Genomic DNA, 22,428 nt, shown 5'->3' on the forward strand with positions numbered 1-22,428 from the left:
CCCTTCCACCTCCCTTTTTGGGATGTTAAGAAAATTATCTGGCCGAGAATTAAGAGAGCAGCAAGAAAGCTTGATGTGATTCTTTAAAGTAAAATAATTTGGTACCGTAACTACGTTATACGGTCATGGTTAGAATTCGCCTATAAGTGCCACCGTGAGCTCCAATCTGGCTTTGAACACAATACTCAATTGTTGAGATCTTGAACTTCTTCACCTAAAACTTCTTCGCCGTGGGCCCCTCTCTCTCTCTCCGGAGGAAAATAAATGAATAAACATAGAATTCTTCTTGGTCACACTCACGCCGTCGTGTTAGCAATTATTTTCGTGTTAGCAATTATTGAAAAATGAGCCAATATCTCAAATGATCATGGCAGAAAATTTATGAATTGTCCTTGTTCTAATCAGGTCTAGTTTTAGTTTGGTAATCTAATTTCACCCATTGCCTTGGTTCTTAATGATCTGTTCGTGCCCCCCTTTTTTTGATTTTTTGGATGCTTCTAGATTAGATCCTGACTGCCAAACAGTATGTTTTATCTGCAGAGTCGTCCATCATTTGTCCTTTTCTTTTTAAACGGCCAAGCACTTCTATATTCTTGGCACAATAATAGTTGAGATTTTACCAAGCAAACGTAGCCTTGCGGATAATACTTATATATATATATATATATATATATATATATATATATATATATACATACATTCATGCATTCATCTCATCAAGATTTGAGTGCATATCCAGTACTCTTTTCTGCACCCAAATACATGATCGGCTTTGCAGGATATGAACCAAGACAACACAGGAACTATCCCAAAAAAAAAAAAATCTTAAAAAAAAAAAAATCATACTACTGTTGACACTCTCAGACACAATGGAAAAGGAAAACTTTATTCATCGCCTTCCAAGAATCTGCTTGTAAATCAGGACAGGATCCAACCTCCAGCATGCTCTCATTTTTAGTTAATTCCATCAATCATTACCATGGGTGGAGGAACCGGATCCCAAAGAAGATGCCAGCCGTCTCATCACAAACGGATGCTCTAATAGTTGAGCAGCAGAAGGCCGTTCATCTGGGCTAACCTTCACACATTGACTGATAAAATCACGGGCATCTCTTGACAAGGAGTTGGGGATAAGAGGTGGTTCGCCACGGCCAATCCTAAATAAAGCTTGAGTCTGCAAATTAGAGAGAATGAACAATTAGTCATAACATCTTGATGCATTGAGTGGCTACTAAATCCTTCCAACAATTATAAAACTGATTGTTTGCAGCTTGCATCATGAAACAAAAATGAGAATATCTTCAGTCTTTCAAATTTGACTTAAAAAGGAAAAGGCAAGCATAGAGGTTGCATGATATATAGGCAAGAAAAACTAATAAGATGGAGACATCTAAAGGAGTTGCAATTTCTACGCCAGCTGCGTTAACTGCTAGAAGCACTTTCTATGACACCAAGACCCCAATGTTAATTATGATCTTCTGCTGTTTACTTTCAGGAGAGATTGTTTATTCTTCTGTAACTTTATAAGATGGGCAAGACATTTTCGTCGCTGAGAATTGGATTCATCATCTCAAACTCCTGTGTTTTATAAAATGGCATGAAATTTTCATAAATAAGAATTAGATTTATTTTCTGAAACTCTTGTATATTTCTGGTATTGGAAGTGGCCATTTGCTGGTCAAGGTCTGTCATATAACCATCGAGGGGTCTGATCAGCTCAATCATGAAGGAAATTCTACATTTAGGCTCGAACTACTTGCTATATGTCACAAATAAAACCTGATGACATAATCCGACCAACCAGCCAACTCGAACAGGTTGCACCTCCAATCCTCTTAGGTTTGATCCAACCAGTTTGTTGGCATACAGGTACAGGGACATACCAGACAGATCTGACCAAGTTGTTTTATATGTCAATACCGGTGTTTTTCCATCACTTTATGAGCAACGTCCCATAAAGATATTTCCTTAATTACAACTTCAAATAATAGACGAGCTACCAGACAAGCTTGCTGCTAGAGCTACTTTTACCTTCCTTTGTGGGATATAGTTTATTAAACAGTTGTATATGATTTGAACCAAGTTTCTTATAATATCTGGTCACTCTGAATAGACTCACCCTCTCCAAAATTATAGCAAGGATAAATTATTCTGAATAAAAGATGCGGCAATAAGCATATTGTTACTTGAACTACTATCTAGCTGTTCCTAATTGCATTATAGAGTACTGACATAGATGTGGAACAAGTTTGAAGAAAAGGCTTCAGCTTGAAAGTTAAAACATGGAACAATTTTGAGCAAGGGATGAAAAGTACACAAACAGCCTGTTACTTCAACGCTGCCATAAGTCAGTCCTAAATGATAAAACAGATATTGAATTTTGAAGGGACCTCACAACCCACATGTATCAGAATGTACATGAGCGTCTTTATCTGAAAGCATGAGTGCTAAGACCAAAATACTAAAAAAAGGTTTGCTTTGACACTTACTTTCACATAAGCATAAGTAAGACAATTTATATTGGAAACAAAAGTAGCAGCCGCTAGCTACTTATAATGAAAGCATTCTTTAAGGATGCTTCAAATTTGAGAGATGATCCCATATATGAAATCTCAAATCTATAAGAAAGTTAGTAAAAGAGTTCATTCAGCTTAGCCAACGCACACTCGTTTCCAGAAAAAGTTCGGCAAACAGCAGAGGCAATCCAATGGATTGAGGAATGAGATCTAATGGTTCATGCAAGTTGTGTCATTTCTGGGTGCAACGCATTCAGACTGTTGTATCTCTAGTGGTGATCATCCACATCATGAGGAGATCGATCAGCTCATGATATGAACCAAAGCAATTCACTTGTTTGCGAACTCGCTTTGGCACAGGGAGGTTAAAATCAACCACAATGGGTAGTATTTCTACCTAGCTACCCATCATCTACATAACCACCTTTTACAACATTATTTATTCCTTTATTTTAAAGGAAACTTTGAGTCCTTGCTACCTCCAACTGGCCCTTTCTGCATCTTCCAATCCAGAAGCACTTCTTATCATAATGGGCTGTGTATAGCATAAAGTTGAACCTGCGAGCCATAATATCAAACTTTTCTAAACTTGCTACCCCTTTCTTCCTTCATCTGCATTCTTGATTCATTCTCCTCCATAAACTAATCCCGTAAGTGTTCCACATTTTCTGTGCCCTTCTACTCATCTTATCTCATCCTCCAGGATTTATTACCCAATCCCAGTGCTAACGTAGGTGTTCAGAATTTGAAAGCAAGTTCAACTGGAGCTATTGAATTAAATCCTTATATTCCTTTTTTTTCAATTTTATAACATACCGTTTATGCATATAAACCTTATCCTGTTAATATATTGTATACTTAGATGACCTCTCTTTTGTATTGAAAAATTACATGTCCTGAACTATTCAAGTCATCTAGATGCAACTGATTATTAGTGAAATTCTATGGACCCTGTGCTTGCTATTCCACAGCTGGCTGTTCCAAAAGTGTAGATAGCTTTCAGCTGTTAAGGAATCTAGACTTGAGGCATCAAATAAATAGGTTTGTAGTTAAGGCACGTGAACTTTCAGATGTAAAAGAAATCAAGCAGGAATATTGTTTATTATTTTGTTACTGAACTGGCAGAAAAGTCCTTTCAAGACAAAAAAGAACAGTAGCTATCTATTTCAAATAAACAGATTACTCACCCACTCCAGATTGGGATAAGGAAGTTGCTGTGTTAACATCTCCAAGACAGTGCACCCAAGACTCCAAATATCAGCTGCAGGCCCATATGTTTTTCTAGGATCAACAACCTGAAAATGAGAACTCCCCATTTAATAGGAATTTGCAGAGCCATGCACAAATTTATGTAATGGCATCCTTAAAAGTTACATGCAATACTATTCTAAAAACAGTAGATGATGAAAAAAATAACAACATCATCCTCCATTCAGTCACAAAAGGTAAAGACTCCATCCACAAGTCCAACAGGAAAAATAATCTGTAAAAGAGTTGTAAGAGATTATCTGATTTGGGTTTGGATCCAGAGATACCTGAACCCAATAACCTGATGAATAACATAGCATAACATATGCGCATACATCCACATATAACTGTTTATGTGCATGTGTTTTCTTTTTCCAAGGAATTTAAGTTGAAATTTAGATGAGAAGCAAACATGTTCTTCATCTCCAGGTCAGTATATGGTTAGGAATCACCACCAGCAAATGCTTAAATCTGGACTCAAATTGAGTATAAGGTCAGATACAGTGCCATTACAGAACACATAGCGCACATTCAGTGGGAGTGAAAAAGTAACAAGTGCATTGTGAAGAATGGAAAGGCTACATCATCTACCTTGGGAGAGCAATCATATCATCTAAGCTTGATTTTTAAACAGACTTGATTCTATATATTGGTGCAAGTTATAAAAGAACAACGAACAACTACAATACATGACACCCCTAAAGGCATCCTTTACTTTTCGAACGATTTGCCAGATAATGTCCTGCATATAGTAATCAGTACTAATAGGCAGCAATTATTCACAATGAAGAGTAATGCATCTATACAAAGACAAATATGTTAATTTGAGGATCACTTATTTATACCCTTTCAAGCTTTTGCAAGTATCTGTCCTCATTCTAGTTTGCAGCAACATAAATATCAGATCAAAGATATCTAGAAAGATCATTTTACCACAAGATCTATCTAGCAGCTAGCCTGTTTAAAATGTGAAGAAATTTAGGACAAGCTACTAATCAGGTTGGTTGGTCAATATAAGACAAATCTCAAGATTTATTTCAACTTTCAAAAGATTTGATCAAACAAACAAAAAAAATCATGGAGTGTGTCTAAGACATGATTTCTGCATAATTCACAAAGGCAACATATAACAGCCACCTACCATTACTATTACCATGCAAAGAAAGGATGTGCATCACCACGAAATGAAGTGACCCTCAATGCATAGCTGTGTTATTTAGTTATTACAAACTTACATATAATTGCAGCCACTATACATGTGAGGATCCATGCAGGCATGTCCTTAGTTCCATATTGGTTGTGTGCTGGGAAGATCTTGGATGCTCAAGCAATATGAAGAATTCCAAAATATAACTTCTGGCTAGTCTTTTTGGGTGAGGTCCTAAGTCACCATAAATAGCATCAAAGCCGATCTGACCAATGGCACTTGTGGACTAGGGGACATTGCAGCTGTGGATTATGGTGTTTGTGATTTTGATTTGGACAATTTCCCTTGACAAGAATGCTAAGGCTTAAATAGGTGGAATGTGAGATGACCTATGCAGACATGTATTTAGTCCCACATCAATTATTAACTAGGAAGATTTTGGATACTTAAACATAGGCAAGGCCCTCAAAATATAACTTTTGGCGAGTCTTTTTTGGTGAGATCCTGGGATGTTGCAATTTTGTCGTATTATTATCACTATCTCAAACGCAAAGACACAATATTAGAAATGAAAGAAATCAATTTAAGACTCAATAAGTGGACTTTGTGATGAACTCAAATGAAAATGAAACAGAAGTATTTCATCTTCAGACTTAAGTAAAATTTAATACTAGAGCAAACTGCGATGAGATGCTTTTTATGCACAAGCTTGTAACAACTATTTCAATATAAGATATCTTAGATCTGTTTTAATCGGATACTACTTAAATTCTTTCTTTAACATAATCAGTTCGCCTGTTTCTTGTTCTAACTTTGTGAAATTAAGCCCATATCATTACTATTATATTTTTTCTATTCTTCATCTGCCCATAAAATATGCAATGATATATATCCATAAAATATGCAGTGCTAAAGTTTCTTATTTCAATTGCTTTGCATCAGTCACAACCAGCATAAAGGAACTTCTCTACAAAAATAACTGCACACAAGGGATGCATGACCATACAAATTAAATAATCTCGGAAAGCATGAAACCAATTCATAGGCCCCAACCATCAGCAGGACCCTCATTTTCATATATTTTTCTTTTTCTTTTTTTTTTTGGGACTCCATGTCTGTAGTGGCATTTTTTTTTCACAACACATATTCCCCATATACAAAAAGACACAAGTTTAACATGAAAAAAGGTGTTATATATGCCTTTTGCATTGCATTGCTCACTACTTTCAGAATTTATGGAGTTAAGATGATGCCTAATGGCATATGACGTCCATTACAGATGGTTAAATAAATAAAAGAATATTAAGCTAACCTCTGGAGCCATCCAGTACACACTTCCTTTACATGATTTCAGCATGTCAAACTTGGTGATCTGATAATGTACATAGGAGAAGCACTGCATCAGCTAACTTCCAAACATTTGAAAAGTCACATGCATTGAGAGAGAGAGAGAGAGAGAGACTGACCTCCTTAGCCAATCCAAAATCAGCAAGTTTTACAGATCCATTTACATGAACCAAAATGTTGGCGCATTTAATATCCCTGGCAAGAAAACAGGACAATAACATCAGTTGAAGAAAAGGATTGCCTCATCTATATACTAAGAAACTGCTGAAATTAGGAATGTTTTGAATCACTAATAATCAAAATTACATCATACAAACCAGATTTATCTTGAATAATATACCATGATAAAGTCTTGTAATCCGATGTTTGTATATTTTTCATGTACATAACATATCAGTGTAGATTTTTTTTGTTAGAAGATGCTTAATTATTTAATAATTTTTTTCTATTTTTTGTTGGAAAGGTTCAACCATTAAAGCCTTTAACTCTTAACTAATTCATTTAAGTTTAGTCCCACACTGGAGAATATATGCAAGTTGAGTTGTATTTAGTACTTCCTCAACTAGCGGACTATAGTTGGGTATGTGGGCCTTTCACCAGACATGCAAATGTGCACTCAACTAGGCAGGCTATGCATGCTGCATTGCAAGCACAAGCGGTTACTGGGCTAGCCGATGGAGAGGCCTTCATGACCAGGCTAGCTGTTCCAGATGGCTTTATTAGCCCATAATGCCTACTATCCCCCTAGCCGCTTATTGCAACTTCTATAGGCCAGGAGATTGGTGCACATGCCATGGTCAGGTACACCACACAGATTAGAGATCAGAAGTCCCTTTCTCCTTATGACAGCTAACCATTGCTCTCCTTCTTGCTTGCCAACAATTTCCATCACTTTCATTGCTACCTTTTTCCACATTTTATACAGTTTCAAAAGTATTAATGTCAAGCTACTGAAGGAGTCATTCGGGTCAAGCTTTAAACATGCTCATGTCGCACCAGAAAGAAGCCAAACTAAAATAGGGAACAATTGTACGTTGGGAGCATTAGAGCCACCTACCTTGCATGAGAGGCTACAATGCCAAGCATGCCTCTGATCCAATTTCCTCTATATTTTTTATTTTGAATTTCATATTATTTTCAAAATTATTTTTCTCCTGAATTAATATTTCAATTTTAACATGATTTTCATCATATAAATTCCTGATTTATTCAATTTATTTTCAGTTACCTCCAACAATCTAAAAGCGCTATTGGGCTTAAATCAATTTACAACTTTTGGAAAAACTTTGTTAAATTATGTTATATGCATGCTTAGATTCTGATTTATAGATGTAGAAATCAAATCCTCTTATACATGTTGATATTCTCCATATTCTGTGGTTGATCAAGTAATTAGATATTTTTAGGATCAATTTCCATCAATTTTCTATTTTACAAACATTATTGGATTATAGAAACTTTTACTATTTTACATTGTTTTGTATCTGGATAAGCATCCATAGTCTATATTAAACACAAAACAGTAAACAAATAAACACCTGTGACTTTCTGGGAGCATATAGTCTGCACTGATAAACAATTTTGCATCTATATTATATTGCTGTTATCTATTCCAAAATTTTGGTAATGCACGAATCTGCCTTCGGTAAACACATTCTACATCACAGTAAGCACAATTCTGATCTAGTAAATAACTGTAGTCTGTAGTGGTAGTTTGTTTTCTGTTCATTGTTTCAGATTTTTCAGCATACAGTAACATGTTTTGAATAAATAATTTCTGCACCTGTGTAAATACTAGCTGTATTCTGATAAATAGAAACCCTATTTTTCAGTCTTACATGCACACTGATTTTGTGGCCTAATTTCTGACATCAGCATTTTCAAAAATGATTCTTAAAGCTTGATTTATATCAGTTAATTATTGTAGTAATTCAGAATTACTAACTAAAGACCTAAAGAACTAGACAAAGATTTCTTTGCCTTGCTTTTGAAAGTGAACCTTCCTCTTATGCGGAGACTGTCCTCTTCCAATACACCTTTCTAGAAGAAAGCTATCAAGAGTGAGTTTGAGTCCGTCTTTCAAAGTAAGACTTGAATCCTTTCCAATGTTCCTTCTGGTTGTAAGACATTAGGTTGTAGATGGGTATTCCATAGAAAGCTATAGCAAGATAAGTCAACAGAAAAATATAAGACCTGGTTATTAGCCAAAGATTTCCATCAAAAGAAATGTAAAGATTACTTCGATACTTATTCACCTGTACCTCAGACTACAACTCTTAGGATCCTCACAGTTACTTCTATTCATAAGTTGATAATCCATGAAATGGATATGAAAACTGCTTTTCTAAATGGGTATCTTGAAGAAGAGATCTACATGAAAAAGAGGTTTATCATTAAAGGCAAGAAAACAAAGTTTGTAAATTAGTAAAATCCCCATATGGCCTCAAACAACCTCCAAAGCAATGACACGAGAAATATGACAAAACTATCTTATCCTTTGGATTTTCTTTCAACGATCATAATAAATGTGTCTATTTCAAGATGCCTGTGTTATCCCTTTGTCCCCATGTAGATGAGCCTGATCTTAAGTACAACTCTCAAAATAATAGAAGAAACTCAATCCTTTCCATCCAGCAAATTTAGCATGAAAGATCTAGGAGAGGCTGATGTAATCCTAGGGATGAAGATATTAAATCCCCCAAAGTGACTGCTCTCTCTCATTCCATTGAAAAGATGATCAAGAAATTTGAGTATTATGATATAAAATGTCCATCCATTCCTTATGATCCTAGTGTACATGTAATAAAAAATCTTAATGAACCTATATCACAACTTAGATACTCTCAATCTGCAGAAACGGTTTTCTGATCTCAACAAAAGCAACATTCTACTACTGGAAGCTCTCAGTCATGTAAGGAAGATGCTTAATATGTCTTTCCAAACACTGAAGGGAAGTTTGGACAGAGAAATTGATATTTATCAAGAAAAAGACCCAGGATGTCGAACTATTGAAGACAAATTATTTAATGTGTCTTTGTAATCTGCAGCTGTCCTTAAGGTATGATGTGAGTTTAATCAAAATGGTATTTCTGGCCCTCCTTTCTTTGGTCATCTTTTGCTGTCAGTTTCCCAATTTCTGTATTATCTTGATAGCAGAACAGGGTACCTTGTATCCGTTTTTTCTCCTGCTCCTTGATACACTTACAATTTTTATTGCTTCGCAGACAATGAAGGGAAATAATCAAAGACCTTGCAGAACAGTGAACGTGACTACCTCAAATCAGGAGCCTCAAATATTTGACTTATTGTGTCTAATAATCCAAAAGGAAGATGAGAAGAGAAGAAGGAGAAGAAGAGGAAGAAGGAGAAGAAAAAGGGCAGCAAATATGGGCTTCAATAAGTAACTTTCTTTTGATATGTGAGAATGCACCCTTTTTCTAAGCTAAGATTACTTAGTGGCATATATTCATCATAAAAATGAACAACAATCGAGGAACAAAGGATCAGATTATAGGGTGTTGTATCAAAATATCGGAACACAACATCAAGAAACCCAATGTATGAGTAAAGTATATTCATATAAACTAAAACAGCTGCCTCACCTGTGCACCACATTTCGGTCATGAAGATACTTCAAACCATTTAAGATCTGCCTGGTAAATGCAGAGACTTGACAATCGACCAGACGATACTTCTGATAGAGAGATGCAAGAGATCCTTGAGTAACAAGCTCAAGGAAGATAAACAGTTTGGAATCTTCCTGCAAGATAATCCATGTCTTAGTAAAAAGAAATAGTAACACAACAGAGTATGCAACCACAGATCTGCAGTAGAATAGGCAATACAACAGTATTGATCAACTCAAAACAAATAAACTACAATATCCAGCAATTCTGTAAGCATAAGTTCATAATGACCAATAAGCTATAAGAAATTCAGACTTATGATAACATTTTCTTTTCATACACCATAGTCACCACGCAACAAGAAATAATCAACTTCAAGGAGTGCCAAACAGTTTGGTGTCTCAACAGTGAAACATCAGGGGGGAATCAGGAAAAAGAAACTTAAGAGAATTCATTTATCATTGGAACTAAATGTTAATAGAATAGAAATATTGATGCAAGGCTCAATAACTCAATTGTACATCAAATTGTCTATGCAAGAGTACCTTGTCTGTTCCATAATATTGAACTATGTTTTCGTGTTCAAACTGACTTAAAAGCACAATTTCCTGAAAGGATAAGTCACAAGTTAGAAGATAACATGCTCGATAAAAGAATTATGAAAACAAACAGATGAATTTTCAATTGACATATTTGAAGGAGTCAATAAAGTTTCACGACATTCACAAGAAAGAGAAAAGGAATAACTCAAGAACAATAGCGGGCAGAATAAATATTAAGGCATCTAGTGTAACACGGTTAAAATAGAGTTGATGACACCCCACCTGCTCAAGTTGAAGAATGCATTGTTGGGCATTGCTTCCATGGTCAAGCAAAGATACTTCTTTAACAGCAAAGAATACACCCTCACTGTGAAGATAACAGAAATAAGCATAGTCGATCACAAAAAATGCCAACATGACTCATACCAGTATGATAACAAACTAAACATAGCTAATATCCTGCAGAGGAAGTGATATTGGCCAGAAAATTATTTTTATTTGCTACTCCATGGAGTTGGATATATGATTATTATATACAGAACTCAAGTCTGATACACTGTGCAGATAAATATGTTTCATAAAAGACTAGCGTAGGACCTCACGACAAAGGATCATAATCAAGTTGCAGAGAAGATATTTCTCAAATAGGATTGATAATTGTAACCACCAAACGAAGTTCAGACAATAAAAACAGATACAATCCAGCTCATGCAAAGATATAATAGTACTATTTTCAAGAGTAAAGGAGAACTTCAAAAAAAAAAAAAAAAAAAAGAGTACTAGCGATTAAGAGAAGCTTTTGAGGATTTTGTGCGCAGATATTCCAAAAACATAATAGCAAAATACAGTTATAGAGAGGAATTTGCAGATCTCTTATCAAGTGACTAAGAGCTTTTGAAGCTCCTGGATGAAGGATTTCAATAGTCATATGTTGCATTTGAGTCCCTTAGCTTCTATGCACCTCCTTTTGTACTTTTTCCTATTTTTCTCCTCTCTGCCTCCTCTTTGAGAACTCTCCTCTCTTTGCATTGTTTTGGTAGTAGACTAGAGCTCAAGGCACTTACATAAATTTTTTCCCTCTCTTGTTGGTTCCAACCTTTTCTTTTAACAGGAATTCTTTTTGAAAGCGAACAAAGGCCCAGGTGCATAAGCAGATATTTTCACATGTAAGGTGTTGGCAATTAGCATTTTGGCATGAGACAAAAAAAAAGTGCCTTTTGTTCACAAGCAAGTACAGCAGTTACTAGCCCTCATCTATAGTCATAGAGTGGGGCTTTTCTTGGGAATGGGCTTAATGTAATAATAAGAAGTTGTGCAATCAATAAGATTTTTTATGACTTTCATGTGTCAATAACATTGTTACATTGTCTTTAGCAATCCAAAATAGGTTTAGTTAATCAAATTAGTGGTCTTCTATTTAAAGGGGTACAGGTTGAAAGTTGATTGTAAATAATAAACATTTACAGCATCAACATTTTGGAGGGGAGTTAGTTTAAAAGTGGAGAATCTTTCTCCTATTGTTGCAACTTAGCTCTGCCACCATCTTCTGCTTTAAATATATTAGACTAGTGGATCACCGACTCTAAACATGGAAATCAGAGATAATGATCAAGAAGAATAATTTTGAATATAACAAAGTGTAATTCCCAGTGATGACATTGATTATTAATCACCATTGTCAAAGTATTTTTTAAAGAAAATTTTATTTGATGCCCTAAATGAGAGAACAGACCAATCCATGAAAAGTACCAATGGGTGTTTCCCTGTTTTTTGTGGCTGAAGCTTAGAAAGAATAATAACTGGTGATGCAAAGAGAAATGCGCGGTGTGCCACCAGCCAAAGCCGAAATTCAAAGAAATGTTGGGTTCGGATTGTCTTGAAACTTCAGGACTTTGTGATTACAGAATTACCGCCTATTTCTATAAAATCTGAGAAATCAAAAATGATAAAGATAAAGATAAAGACAAGATTAAAAACAAAGTGTAGTAAACTGACAGTTTCATTGATCTTCTCTGATGATTGTATTATACCATTACATCATTTAAATAAAGTTAAAATACAGTTACACCCCACTCACCCACTCTTGCAAAACCATTTTATCTTTTAAATGGTTCCCAGTGTTACTTTTGTTTTCTCTGGAACATCCACGTGTTTCCTTTCTTTGCACCAATTTCACTCGCTTCTTTGCACGAACTTCACTCGCCCGTTCACCAAACCCAAACCACTTATGGTGCAATTTAATGGTACAAACAGGGTGACAATCATGTTAAACTTATCAACTTGATTTAATTTTTGGCTATTCTAAATGCATGAAAGTTCAAACACTACCAGTCAACCAAAGTGATAGGTAAAAGAATTAAAGAAACTCTTGACGGATCATTTGTTGGGGTACCCCATACTAACTGCATAGTTAGAACTCCCCTCTTCAAATTTTGGAACATCCCAAGGTAGATTTATGACTCTATCTCACCTCTTATCAACATGTACTAGAAATGGTTCTCGATCATCATCATCGTCATCTTCATAACTGTGTGCGACCTATTGCTAAAATTCACGCTAATGCCTCTTTGAGGATTTAAAATTCACGAGCAATATGAAATATATCTGACGAAAAAAACACCTACATAATTTGCAAACCTAATCATCATCATTTGTGTGCGACCTATTGCTAAAATTCACTCTAATGCCTCTTTGAGGATTTAAAATTCACGAGCAATATGCAATATATCTGACGACAAAAATACTTACATAAATTGATCATAATGGAATGACTTCAATTATGCTTGCTTCACAAAACGTTGAGGAATTATCCACTGACAAGGACTAAATTTTAAAATACCAATAAATTATCAAATAAATGCAGTTCTAACAGAAATCAGTTGCAGTTACTCATAAAAAGGTGACACAGATATGAGAATAGGAGTTGAGAGGGAAGTAGGAGTTATGTGAATGGTGCAGAAACATTTGTCATGGCTTAACAGATTGTTGTGATGGTTATATGCACGTGTAAAAATCTACACAAAAAAAAACATAGATGAAGAAGATGCAGCAGCTTATAAGGTTGCACGATTACTTACTCGCTGATTGCTTCATAGACCATCCCAAATGAACCGCTCCCAAGAAGCCCACCTCGCATCCATGTCCTGATCCTCCTCATGAACTTGCCATTCGGCGAGACGATAAACATTGTTTCAGTAGTTGTACTTGAGGTGTCGTCGTCAATGGTGGAGTATGACGATGTCCCGGTAAAGCTCTCGGAGGTCTCCCCCAATGTCAACTCCACCACTGCAACCTCTCCACCAGCAGGAGCTTCTTCCTCCTCGTCCTCCTCTGAGTTGAAGGATTTCCTTCTCCCCCCTTCCGCGCCAAGATCATTGTTTTCTTCATCAGGAGCAAAGGACCTCAATATATCCCAGGTCGAGCCTACCTTGTCAATGGCAGGAATGGAGATTGATGGAGGCGGCGCGAGTGGCCTCCCTGGTGGAGGGGGAAGAATCAAAATTGCAGGGGGAGGAGCAAGAGCTGGAGGGCGAACACCTCTAATTCCTCCGTCTCCTCCTTTTACAACTGGGAATGGAGTTGAATTCTTCGGACTTTCACCATCAAGAACCTTACTTTCAGCCACGGGCTTGTCAGGCTGGCTTGGAACTTTCACCTGGACAACCTGCCGGCCGACGGATTTTTCAGCCGATAAGCTAGAAGGACCGGCAGGAGTAGAATTCGGGGCAAAGGTGGGATCTTGTGGCCTGGGGCTATCAGGGTAGAGGCGGGACCTGGGGAGGAGGTCGGAAGAGGACCGGACCTTGCGGGCCTCCCAGGCGGCTACAGGAATGGCGAAGTCCTCAGGTCCCGTCAACCCAAGGCTTCGGCAGAGGAGATCGACCTCGCCCTCCACGCTGCCCCCAATTCGGAAACTCTTCTGGTCCAACAACGACGACGGCGGGAGGTCCAGCGATCGGGTGATGCGGATTCGGGGGGACTCGTCCGACGAAGTGGAGGACCACGACACACCGCCACCAACCACCGACGACGACGCGTCGTAGTCGATGTTCTTCTCTGCGTTCCGTCGCTCCAGCCGCCGCGTCCCCCTCCCCTTCCCCTGGAGCTGCCGCAGCTGCTCCATCTCCCCCCGCTCCGACCGAAAGGCGTCTCTTTTATGGCTCCGAAAGAACATAGGCGAAAGACCGCCAAAATCCCATCAGAAAAATCAGGAAAAAAAGAGATCTTGGAAGAATTCCAAGACCGTCGGAGTGAAGAAGATGCCCAAACTGAAGCTGGAGAAGAGAAGAAGAGAAAGAATGAGGAAGGAAGAGGAAAAAAGTGGCAATACAGGATAGATTTTTGATCTTTCGGAGCTGAGGATAAGGAGGTTTCGGGAAACCGTAGGGTTTGGAATAAGCTTGGAAGAAAGAAAGGGAACAGGAGTGAGAGAGTTGACCGGTCACAGGAGAGAACGCGGCCGTGGGGAAGACTTCGCGGGAGGGGGTAAAAATCCACGGATGGATGGCTCGTGTCATCCCATCTCATCTCATGGCATCACATGGCATCGGGATGGTGGAATGGATGATGAACGACGATGCCTCTTTTTTGGAACCACAGGGACGGAATTAGCGTCGATGATTAATTGATATATATATATATATATATATATCTAGAAAAATAGGAAAGAAATCGGTAATTGAGATGGAGGTGGAGGGATGGGGTCCACAGAGCTCGCTACGTGGCTGGCGGTGAGGCGTAGGAGAGGGGGAGGTCAAAAATCGCGGTCGTAGCATGTCGGAGGGAACAGCCGTTGGCTGGCATGATATGCCTGTTCAGTGTTTTTTACTTCCGATATTAACGCTTTGTTACACTTGCTTTTTGAGCGTGGGGGCAATAAGCTGACCTCAAGGAATTATTTGATCCACGAAAAAATATATATATATTTTACTAAAATATGAATATATATTTTAAAAAATAATTGATAACATAAATTCATTATATCCAAAAAAAATTTTGATATATTTTATTGACTATAAAAAAAGATACAAGAAGAAGATTTTTCGAAATAACTTAAATTTGATAGAGCATTTAGCTACCTAAGAATATTATGGAAAATGTTTTATATTTTTAAAATATTGACTACAAGAAGAAAAAAGATAAGCTATTAGGATTAAGGATATTTTTGAAAAAATATTTTGATGTTCTACATGTGCCTCTATTTTTCATGAGAGATAAAAAATTTATATTTATTTTCATATAAAAATATTTTTTCATCCTCTTCCTTGAAACTCTAATAGAATATAAGCTACTTCATAATTTTTTGTTGACCACACTCCACTATCCTTTTATAGCGAACCAAATCTGTCCCAAAAGATATTGAGAAGGGAATTAGAGTGAATTTACTAATCTGCAAGATAATATGGAACTATTCTCCCTCTTTGAGAGAAAAAAATTAGAAAAAATTGGAAGATACTAATTTTATTCTCATTTTTCAAATACAGATAAATTTTTAAACATAATTTATTTTAATTTTATTTATTAATATAAAAATATTCTTATATACTCCAATTTATTGTAGACCTTGTTCAAAATGTAAGATACTAGTTTTCAAGAAAACATGCATTTAATTGCTTTTCAAAAACCTTCACGTTTTGTAAAATCTAGAAAATAAGATTTAAGAGACAGGGATATATTATATATCATGATAAATTTGTTTTATAAAGAACCATAACTACCATCATTTATCAGAAAAATATCAAAAATTCTATTCCTCTAAATAAAAAAAGACCTATACAAGATTATCAAACGCATGAGAACTACATCAATTCCCTCATGCTATATTATTTGGATCTTTATTATCCTTATAGGGAAAGAAATTATATCCAATACATATGATTATGTCCCAGATCGATCACAACCACTTATGTCTAGAGATTTTATTCATCAAGCGTTCATCATAAGTACAAGTGGCTGCTAATGGCATTGTCCGTCTGTGATATATACGGTGTAAGATATAATTTTTTTAGTAGAGACTTACAGTATTAGTCTTTTAACAACAAAATAACTAAGAATGACTTTGGTTAGTCACTAAAAAAATATTTTTTTATTTTTAATTTTTAAAAAATAAAAATTAAAAAGTAATATTTGATAACACCATAAAAAATATTTAGTAACATCATAAAAAATAAAAATTAAAATTAAAATAATTAAAATAATTATTTTATATGCAAAGTAAAAATTTTTTACTTTTTAAAAATTAATTTTCTATTTTTTTTTTTACTTTCGCACCTCTAAAATATCAAATCAAAAAGTAAAGAGTCCGAATGCTTCTCTTTCATCGAGCTCTCACCTTCCCATCCCCTTTTCCCTTTCTTCCTAAACCCTTCTCTCTCATCGAGCTGTTCACCTGCCATCTCTAAATATTACTTTTTATTTTATAGCAATGTAATTATCAAATATATTTTTTATTTTTTATTTTTATTCAATAGTAAAAATTAAAAAAAATAAAAAATATTTTTTAAAATTAAAAATCAAAAAGCGTAACCAAACGCACTCTAAATGTGCACCTGCATGCATATCATGCCAATGAATAGTGCAAAAACCTGGCTTGGTTGCATGAAAAAAATTTTAAGGGACCACCTAAAGGTCTAGCGAATGTAAATGAAGACATCTGAGATTCGTATCAAAGGGTTGCGCAAATATAGTCTTCGAGATGGACTTCCCTTGAACTTTGAACGTGACAAGAACAAGGAGAGCATGTAGAAGAAGATTAATAATAATTTATCATCAGGACACTTTATTTGTCAACAAAATACTGTAACTTATATCTCTTCCATTAGTTGGTACACTACGTCAAAGATAGGTGGGCGTCAAACAGGGCTGGGGCGCAATTAAGGTCAGCATCTTGCTGAAGCAATGCATACACAATCCAAGATCTCCCTTGAAAGCAGGTCATTAGAAAAAGGTGTCCAAAGTTAAATCCAAGTCATGCTAGTAACAGTTCTCGTTTTTAGATAATAAATACATATATTTTTTTATTTCTTTATAAATAATTTATATTAAAATCTGTAAATATTGCATATAAGCATCTCTCTTTTGGATAGCTGCTGAGCTACGTGCACAACCATTTTAAAACTATGCTATTTTCATCAGGTGGAAAATCGATAAATTGTCACTAACTTCTCTTAAACTTTAATCACTCTGATCATTATATCTTACTTCTCCTTTATGGTTACACCCGTATAACAGCAAACAACCATACTTAATCTAAAACCCAAAGAAATAAAAATATAGATATGTCAAGGGGACCATTTTGAAATATTATGCAAGTGAAGATCAGAGGAGTTCGCATTAGTTCTCTAGAAAGACTTCATAGATATCTGTTATGGAGTAGAGAGGGCTTCTTTAGTCCACATCGATTAGAGTCAAGCGAGAGTATGGCTTATATAGATTAGAATCTTCTCTTCCACGTGAGCATCTTTTAAAGGACAAAATCGTGAGGTTCTAAATGACCAAGGTCCACTGAAGTCTAAGCCCACTGAAGCTCAAAGATAGTCATGAGCCAAAGAATACCACGTATGCGGAGATCCGATCCATTGACCCATAACCGCAACATTGGCACCGTCTGTGGGAACCCTCCTATCCATACATACTTCTCTTGACTGGGGGCTGTATTGTGGTGTAGAGAGGTTTCTTTATCCCACATCGGTTATATAGAAGTCTTCCATAGAGAGCTTTTAAAGGGCAAAATCGTGCTGCTCTAAATGATAAAACTCACTGAAGTCCAAAGATGTCATGAGCCAAAACGGATAATACTTACGTATGCGGAGATCCGACCATTGACTAACAATATCTAAATCAGATTTTGATGAACATTCTTCTATCTTGTTAAATATATTTTGGATTAGAATTTACAGATATTATATGATAGAGCAGCAAGCTCTACTTAGAGCCCGCCACAAGCAGAAGAGAAACAGGGAGGGAGTTGCCAACAGCAAAGCACCAAAGAAATAGAGCAAAAAAAAAAAAAACATCCAAAGAAAAGCTTCAAGGGCAAAACAAAACCCATATCCCCATTCACCTTAATAAAACGGGGGTAGATCTGCTACCTCCTGTTCATGTCAAAAAAAAAAAAAAACCTTCGATCTGGATGTAGCGCATATCCCTGTAGAAGGCTAAAGTTTTCTCTTTTACATTTGCATATATGCTCAAAAGAGATCTGATAAAAAAAATTTGATCTGATCCCTGTTAAGATTTGATGCTTGAGATTCGGTCCATATTGAGCCATAATGAGATCTGCGATGAGAAATGCAGTCCAACGAGTCCAAGATCACCTCAAATAAAGTCCGAATATCCGATTGAAATTGACACGAAATTCAGAGCAGCGACGTCATGGCCGCATGCGGCCCAGGCATGGCAGCGCGCAGCCTGAGCTCAACAGCGTGCAGCCCTGCGACAGGCCGTGGCCCAAGCCCAGGACGCGCACGGGCACAGCCCAGGCCCGCACTGCTTGCCTGGAGCCCATAGCCGATCCACCATGGACCGAGCAGTGCACAAGGAGGCTTCTGGACCGAGGGGGCGTTTCCCCTCGATTTCATATTTCACGTCCGTTTCTCGTGGTCCACGGCTTATTCTGTGGACCGATGTGCGATCGGACGGTATGGAAGTTTCAGTCGAGATCCAATGGTTCCAGGGTTTTTCACGGTCTCTAAGAGTCCTTATCATATTCTAACTTGTTTTTTAAGGCTATAAAGGCCTGATATGTGAACAGAGAGTGGGTTTTGTGGATGGTGTGTCACATGACTTCATTAGCTATGGAAAACCCAGAGAGAGAACAGAGAGGTGATGCGACACTGAGAGGAGCAAGAGCAGGACTCTTGGACAGTAGACAGCGATCACTTCAAAGGTTCAAAGAGTCTTCCTAGAAAAGGGCTTTTATGAGAGAGAACTTCTTGTTAGGAAAAATTGGGTGTACGAGGGTTGAGGATGAGATCTTCTCTTTAATATTTTTTTTTCTCATAGTGAAGTTTGCATGCCCCATAGAGGCAAGCCATTTTTTGGCTGATCCACGTATTTGATTGTTTCTATTTTATTTCTTCTTTTTTCCTGCTACAATGCCGGTATCAAAAAGATCCTGGGAGTGGTGTCTGACCAGACATCCACTTACAAGTGGTATCAGAGCGAGGCGGTACAAAGATGCATATTGCAGGAGTGGTGAGCAAGACTGAAGATGGAGAAGACAGGATCAATCAAGATGAAGATCAACAAGTTTGATGGAAAGAACAATTTCTTCTTGTGACAGGTAAGGATGAAGGACGTGCTCATCCAACAAAGGTTGATCGATGCTCTCGTGCGAGGAGAAGCCGACCACCATGAAAGTGCAGGATTGGAGATGGCTACAAATACAGACGATGGTACCATCTGTATGTACCTAATGGATGAGGTGATGATCATATGCTTAGCGAGATTTTTCCGATGATGCTGTGGTCGAAGCTCGAGAATTGTACATGGTGAAATCTCTCACCAATACTTTTTTCTCTAGATGTAGTTCTACCAGCTGCGGATAATTGAGGGACAGAGCGTGCAGGAGCATCTCAGCCACTTCTAGAAGATCCTCATCGATCTCCTCAACATTGGTAAAATATTGAGGAGAAGATAAGGGCGCTGATTTTGCTAGCGTCGCTTTCTCCTTCGCATGAGTCCTTGATGATTGCTCTTCTAGTGAAGAAAAGCACCATCAAGATGACGAGGTCACCGCGGTGATTTCTCAAACGAGATTCTCAAGAAGGAGAATCCAGCTTCAAGCTCAGGTGGCGGCAGTCAGCTTTGGTGTTTCTGAAGGAGCAGGAGGTGGTAGACGGAGCGACAAGAGATCGTGATGAGGCAGTCCAAATCCAGGACGAGGGACATGAGCAAGACCAGATGTTATCGGTTAACGAGTTGGGCATCTAGTCAAAATTGCTCTCAACTCAGGATCGGACGATGGCTGCTGTAGTGACGACCAGTAGCGATTCAGAGGGAGATGTCCTTGAGATATCTGACGAGTATCTACTTCTTTCCAGCAGTGGATCTTAGATTCTGCATGCACCTATCATGTATGCTGCAAAGAGAACAATTCAACTCCTTAGAGAACAGTGATGGCATGTTTATTGCCGGATGATCGAGCTGTGCGATCAGAGACATCGGGACGGTTAGCTGGAGGACACATATGGTGCAGTAAGGAGATTAGAGAAGGTCCGATCATACCTAATTTCAAGTGGAATCTTATCTCACTGAGTAGACTGGATTCGAGAGACTACAGGATGGTAGCTGGTGGAGGAATCTGAAGGTACTACGTGGGATAGGATTATTCTAAGGAGAAGAAGAGACGGAGGGCATTACTACTTGACGGGAAGCCCAATGCCAGGTGGAGCTTCGGGAGCCAGGAAGAGCTTAGAATGAATGGAGCTCCAAGTGGAGGTGGATCGGACACGAGATGCGAGACTCGTGAGGATGAAAGGCGATATCGTAAGGTGAGATTCTTATTGCTGCAGGATGACATCTCGAGCAGGTCTCAGTCATAGGAGCACAGCATACGATGGAGATGAGATCGAGCAATCTGGTTCGACTCCCATATTTGTCCATCCATGATCAGCAGGCGATTGCCCCAGAGCATGGGGCGAGGAGATCCAGAAGCTCTCATATTAGAGGAGATCGAATGTCGAGTCGAGGTAGAGATTGTTAGAATTTGACGTCTTGAATTCATCCACATTAAGCCTACAGCGAGGTTAGCGATGAAAAACGAAATCCAACAAGCATAAGATCATCTCAAACGGAGTCCAGATGAAGAGATACGTCCGATTGAAATTGGCATAAAATTCGAAGTGGCGGAGGACTGTCGACGGCCGGTAGCGGGCTGGCGGAGCGGCAGTGGTGCGGCCGCGCACGGCGGTGCGCGGCCTCACGCAGCGCGGCCCAGGCCAGGTGCGCGGCCTCACGCAGCGGCGGCCCAGCCAGGGCGCACACGCGGGCGTGGCCCAAGCCTAGGCGTGTGTGCCGGGCGCTGCCCAGCCCACATGCGCACCCGCGTGGGTTCAGAGCCCGAATATTCCGATCCATGGTGGATCGGGCAGTGCACGATTGGGTTTGTGGACCGAGGGGCATTTTCCTCATTTCTCGTGGTCCACTATAGATCGACGTCATTTCTGGGTGGTTTCTCACGGTCTATGATTTTTTTCATGACCAGATTGTGATCTAACGGTCCTGGGTGTTGCCGGTCATGATCCAAGGGTCCAGGGAGGATTTTAGTGCTGTAAGGAGTCTGTTTCCGATGTAACTTGGGTTTTAGGCCTTTAAAATCCTCTGATCACCGAACAGAAAGGTGTGGCACAGTTTTGGATGGCACAAACCCAGGAGAGAGAGAGCAGATGCGATGTGCCAACAGGAGCAGAGCAAAGACTCCAGAGAGGCTGTTGGAGAGCGGACAGCGATCGCTTTAAGGGTTCAGGGGTTCTTCTAGAAGAGCTTTTGTGAAGGAGAACTTTCTGTGACGGAGATTGGTGTATGAAGTTGATGATGAGATCTCTTTTTGTAATATTTTTTTTTATAATGAAGTTACATGCTTATGAGACGAGCCTTTTTGACTGATCCACGTATTTGACTGCTTTCTGTTTATTTTCTTTCTTTCTGCTGTAATACGTATCGAAAAGATCTTGAAAGATGTATTCTGATCAGACATTCACTAATGTGTTGTAACTAGTAATAATTTTAAATTATAATAAAAAAATCCATTGAAATCATATCGTAGAATGAAAATTAAGGACAAGCAAAGACAATAAGTTAAGGGGCAGATGAGCCGGACTACGTACACTCATATAATAAAACTAAGTTCTAATTTTTTTGAAACATTGTTTCTTATTTTTATAATCAAATATTTATTTGAGATCATAGTAGAATGAAAAAAATATGAACAAATAAAGATCATAATAAGGATGCCGAATAAAGATCCACTGAAAGCTCGTCAATCTAATTAAAAATATATA

General features: G+C 37.9%; 1 protein-coding gene across 1 annotated transcript; it reads right to left on the minus strand.

Moving 5' to 3' along the window:
- Positions 1-808: 808 nt before the first annotated feature.
- Positions 809-14,836, minus strand: LOC105048718 (mitogen-activated protein kinase kinase kinase 1). Its single transcript, XM_073261400.1, has 8 exons — positions 13,504-14,836; positions 10,709-10,793; positions 10,430-10,492; positions 9,861-10,018; positions 6,378-6,453; positions 6,224-6,283; positions 3,704-3,811; positions 809-1,174 (listed from the first exon to the last, which is right to left on the minus strand). The coding sequence occupies exons 1-8, from the start codon at positions 14,598-14,600 to the stop codon at positions 968-970; spliced, it is 1,854 nt and encodes a 617-aa protein (XP_073117501.1). The 5' UTR covers positions 14,601-14,836; the 3' UTR covers positions 809-967.
- Between the last annotated feature and the right edge of the window lie 7,592 nt (positions 14,837-22,428).

The sequence above is a fragment of the Elaeis guineensis genome, chromosome 7 (genome assembly GCF_000442705.2).
Source record: "Elaeis guineensis isolate ETL-2024a chromosome 7, EG11, whole genome shotgun sequence".
Classification (NCBI taxonomy): Eukaryota; Viridiplantae; Streptophyta; class Magnoliopsida; order Arecales; family Arecaceae; genus Elaeis; species Elaeis guineensis.